General features: G+C 63.0%; 2 protein-coding genes across 2 annotated transcripts; both read left to right on the top strand.

Annotated features, from left to right (window-relative positions):
* The first annotated feature begins 1,189 nt into the window (after positions 1-1,189).
* Positions 1,190-2,176, top strand: LOC103605209 (telethonin). The gene is made up of 2 exons (XM_008589794.1): positions 1,190-1,532; positions 1,783-2,176. Exons 1-2 carry the CDS (start codon positions 1,423-1,425, stop codon positions 2,174-2,176), a joined length of 504 nt encoding a protein of 167 aa, XP_008588016.1. The 5' UTR covers positions 1,190-1,422.
* A 1-nt stretch (position 2,177) lies between these two features.
* Positions 2,178-2,735, top strand: LOC103605213 (telethonin-like; the record flags this gene model as incomplete). The annotated part of the gene is made up of 1 exon (XM_008589797.1): positions 2,178-2,735. A coding segment is annotated over one exon (276 nt), but the record flags the coding sequence as incomplete, so codon positions are not given.
* Positions 2,736-4,445: the final 1,710 nt, after the last annotated feature.

Raw genomic sequence — 4,445 nt, 5'->3', positions numbered from 1 at the left:
GGCCGGCGTGGGGCCTGGGATCCCAGGCAGGGGCCAGGGCTCTGCCCCCGTCCGTTCCTGCCCGCAGGCTTCCAAAGGAGCCAACTGGTTTCGAGTCAGGCGGATCCTATCTTGGTCCTGGCTTAAGTGTGTGACCCTGGGCACATCTACCTCTCTGAGCCTCCGCTTCCTACTTTGTGAAAATGGGATGAATGTCATACGGTTGTTGTGAGATCACAAAATATCAAGGATCGGGCACAGGGCTTCAGTGGGCAGCAGTGTGCCCTTCTGCACCCAGGCGGATGCCCCGGGCCTTCCAGCCACTGCGTGCTCTGCTGTCCCCACAGGGCCCTCCTCAGCTCCTGTCACTGTCCTTTCTGGCGCCCTTTGCTTTGTCCAGTCAGCGATGCGCTTGTTCCTCACCCCCCGTGCCCAGCACCCTGCACGCCAGCTTCTTGCACCATGAGTTGCTACTTGAGGGTGCTGGCCATCCCCATGGCCATCTTTCTCCCTTGCTCCCCATGAAGGAGAGCCAGTCTCCTCCCAGGTGGCACATTGGAGCTGGCAGTCCCCAGAGCTCTTCTCTCTTGTGGCCAGAAAATGGGGAAAGTGAGGCCCAGAGAGGGGCAGAGGCTGACCCATGGTCACACAGCCTATTCATGGTTGATTTGGGGCTAACAGCCATGTCCTCCAACTGCCACTCATCAGAGCCCCTGGATCTTGACCATTTCACCCCACGTGGGGTATTGGGGATAGAGTTGGGGGCCACCTCCCACCCTGACCAGCATAACGGAAGAGACTACTTCCTGACCACAGGCTGTGGGGAAGGAAAACACCCAGCGAGGGCCATGCCCCAGGTCCCAGGTGTGGCATGAACGTCCACTACTCTGCTGGTGTGGCAGTGGTGGTTGGGGCCTTCAGTGCAGATGCCTGAGGACGTGGCTGCACTGTCCCTTCCAGTCGAGGGGCACAGTCCAGGGATGTGCCCTTGGGCCCCGGCAGAGGAGAGAGCAGCAAGAGCAGGTCCTGACAGCCCTGATAACAGAGCCCAGAGGGGGCGTCAGTTCCTGCTCTTTCCTGCTCTGTTTACTCACAAGCCGAACAGGTGGGGCAGAGGGCGAATGCCAAGGTGGCACGAGGCTGGGCATGTGCCTGGCCTCAGACAGTGGGTGAAGAGTTTCAGGCACCTGGAGGTGCTGCTCTTGAGTTCCCCAGTCCCCACCAGGGTGTCCTGATCCCTTTAGAAGCTGACCTCCGACCTGGGGGCAGCCAGAGTCCAGGTACCCCAGCCCCCGCCGTGGGCCCAGAGGCCTGGATCAGCAAGCCTTGGCTCTGCTTATAGCATCTGACGCCAGAGGGCCCGAAAATAGCCCCTGGAGGACGGGGGAAGGGTCTATTTAAAGGGCCTGGGAGGAGCAGAGCTGAGAGCAGTGAGGAGTGATCATGGCCTCTTCAGAGCTGAGCTGCCAGGTGACCGAGGAGAACTGCGAGCGCAGAGAGGCCTTCTGGGCTCAATGGAAGGATCTGACACTGTCCACACGGCCTGAGGAGGGGTGAGTGTGGGTCAGCTGGGGGTCTCACCTCTGCTCCCCCAGAGCAGCCTCCCTGAGCCATATGAGCCCAGAGCACAAAACCCTGGAGAAGTTGCAGGGGCTGGGGGCAGAAGAGTGCCCCTGGGGCGAGCAAAGTGAAGCCACCCTCCTGCCCCCAGGTCCTGACAGCCCCAGGGAGCCCCCCCATCCGGCCTGTGACTGCAGAGCAGCAGCTCTCAGCAGCTCACCGCCCCTCCCCTCTCCTTGCCAGCTGCTCCCTGCATGAGGAGGATGCCCAGCGGCATGAGACCTACCACCAGCAAGGGCAGTGCCAGGCGCTGGTGCAGCATTCCCCCTGGCTGGTGATGCGATTGGGCATCCTTGGCCGGGGGCTGCAGGAGTACCAGCTGCCCTACCAGCGGGCGCTGCCGCTGCCCATCTTCACCCCCACCAAGTTGGGTGCCGCCAAGGAGGAGCACAATGACACCCCCATCCAACTGCAGGAGCTGCTGGCGCTGGAGACGGCCCTGGGTGGCCAGTGTGTGGAACGCCAGGATGTGGCCGAGATCACCAAGCAGCTGCCCCCTGTGGTGCCAGTCAGCAAGCCTGGTGCCCTTCGTCGCTCCCTGTCTCGCTCCATGTCCCAGGAAGCACAGAGAGGCTGAGGGGCTGCAGGAGTCCCAGCTGCCCTACCAGCGGGCGCTGCCGCTGCCCATCTTCACCCCCACCAAGTTGGGTGCCGCCAAGGAGGAGCACAATGACACCCCCATCCAACTGCAGGAGCTGCTGGCGCTGGAGACGGCCCTGGGTGGCCAGTGTGTGGAACGCCAGGATGTGGCCGAGATCACCAAGCAGCTGCCCCCTGTGGTGCCAGTCAGCAAGCCTGGTGCCCTTCGTCGCTCCCTGTCTCGCTCCATGTCCCAGGAAGCACAGAGAGGCTGAGAGCGACTGTGACTCGGGCTCCACTGTGCCCGCCCTGGGCTGCGCCCTTCCTGGCTAGGACCATGGAGGGGAGCTGCTGGCCGTGGATGCTTTGTAGTTTACCCGGAGTTGGGGGCTAAGAGAGGAGGGAGCCAGAGACCAGGATGCCTAGGTCCCCTGAGTTCCCAAAGGGAGGGGGGCAAAGATGGTGGGCACTAAGGGTGGAGAGCTGGGGGTCCACAGCTGAGTACCCCTAGCCCCAGGAGAAGGGACGGAAGATGCTGGTGAGGGCATGAGGTTGCTGACAGGTTTCAGCTTCAGAGAAGGACCAGGAAAAGCATGAGGGGATCTGGAGTGCTCTGGAGAAGACGGAGCGAGGGGAGTGAAGAGGGCAGAGGCAGGGTGGGCCCCCAGCACCCTCTGTTAGCACTGCAATAGATGCTCAGTCATGTTCCAGAGTCTCGTCTCGTCTCTTTCTTTGTGCTGTGGGGCCGTCCCATTGGTGTTCCCCACATGCCCACTTCTGGGAACAGGCCCTGCATCTGAGCTAAATATGGCAGAGCTAGTGGGTACATCCCATGCTTAGGGAGGCAGGGACAGAGCTGTAAACAGGGTGCTGTCTGTCCAGTCCCCTTCCTGTACCCTGTCTCTGCTGCCCAGTCTTAGCTTCCGTGTCCAGCCCCCTGGCACTGGGCAGTGCCCAGCAGGCCAGCTGGCATCCAGGGTTTGCTTAAATAACATGTCATAGAGAACACGGAGGGAGCTGGTACACAGGCTGTCCTTAGCTGTGCCTCAGGGTGTGGATGGACTCATTGACCCCAAACCTCTCAGTTCTGAATCCAGAAGGAATCAGTCTTTGCCGGGGTCAGGCACCCCACCCTCCCTGCCCTGGGAACCCAGGATGGGTGGGTGGGGGGGATGGCGATGGGGTTGGGGGTCAGGTTCCTGTCTGTGACCCCTGCAGCTGTTGCGGTGACTCATGGCCCAACAAGGAGACTGCCTCCTTGAGACAAGGGGGGGGACGTAAGGGGGTTAGGGGACGATCTTGGCAAGGGCAGGTAGCTTACCCATGGCAGAGGGTCCCACTTCGGGAAGGCCATGGAGATGCTGAGGACAGAATTGGCTTTCTATTTGCGGGGATAGAAGGGGAGACCCTGGTGCCTTTTATTTATCATTATTATTGGTTATATATATTCATGGGGCAAGAGCTGACCGTCAGCACCTGTGCCCAAGATGTGGTGAGCAAATCAATGCTATCAGCACGCTCACCACCTCAAATTGCAAATTTTCCCTGTGTCCCCCCACCCAACCTCTCCCCAATGCCCCGACCCAGGCATCTTGACAGTCGGGCACCTGGAGCGCCAAGCAGGACCTGCACAGCCGGCCTGATCTGCTCCCCCAGTGGGGGGCTGGAGTGCAGGCTGGGAGGGGAGAGGGGTCAGAGACCACAGACCCACGGGACTCCAAATCCGCCGGCGCCCCACGACCCGGACGGCGCCCCCTGGTGGCCCCGGTGGCCTGGAGAATGGGCCCAGCACCCTCCGCCCTCACCTGGGTCCGGGGCCCCGGACCTGGCGGAAACGTCCCGAACCTTCCGCCCTCGGCAGCACCCAGATAAGCTTCTTGGAGCCCGCGGGGGCGGCCCGGCGGCTGTGCCTGCTGAGCGCCTCGGCCCCGCTCCGCTATCGTGGCTGCCATCGAACAGGCGGGCCCGAGCCTGGCTCTGGGGCCCCGGGGCGACCGCGGGGGAGGCCGGAACGGACTGTCCTTTCTGGAGTGGGCGGGGGTGGGACAGGCAGGGACGAAGCAGAGGCCTGGAGGAGGGCGGGGAAGGGGAGCTGGGGTGACACGACTAAGGAAGGGGCGGGTGTCGGAGGACGGGGAGCGCGGCCGGGGTCTGAGACCTGGAGGGGAGGGCGCTGCGCGGTGGGGACCGGCGAGGGCGGCTGTTGGGACCTCGGGAAGCAGACGGGCGGGGCCGGGGCGCCGGGCGCGGGGGCAGCTGCTGTGCCC

Source organism: Galeopterus variegatus, unplaced genomic scaffold (assembly GCF_000696425.1).
Source record: "Galeopterus variegatus unplaced genomic scaffold, G_variegatus-3.0.2 Scaffold5656, whole genome shotgun sequence".
NCBI lineage: Eukaryota > Metazoa > Chordata > Mammalia > Dermoptera > Cynocephalidae > Galeopterus > Galeopterus variegatus.
This window is presented reverse-complemented; position numbering and strand designations above follow the sequence as displayed.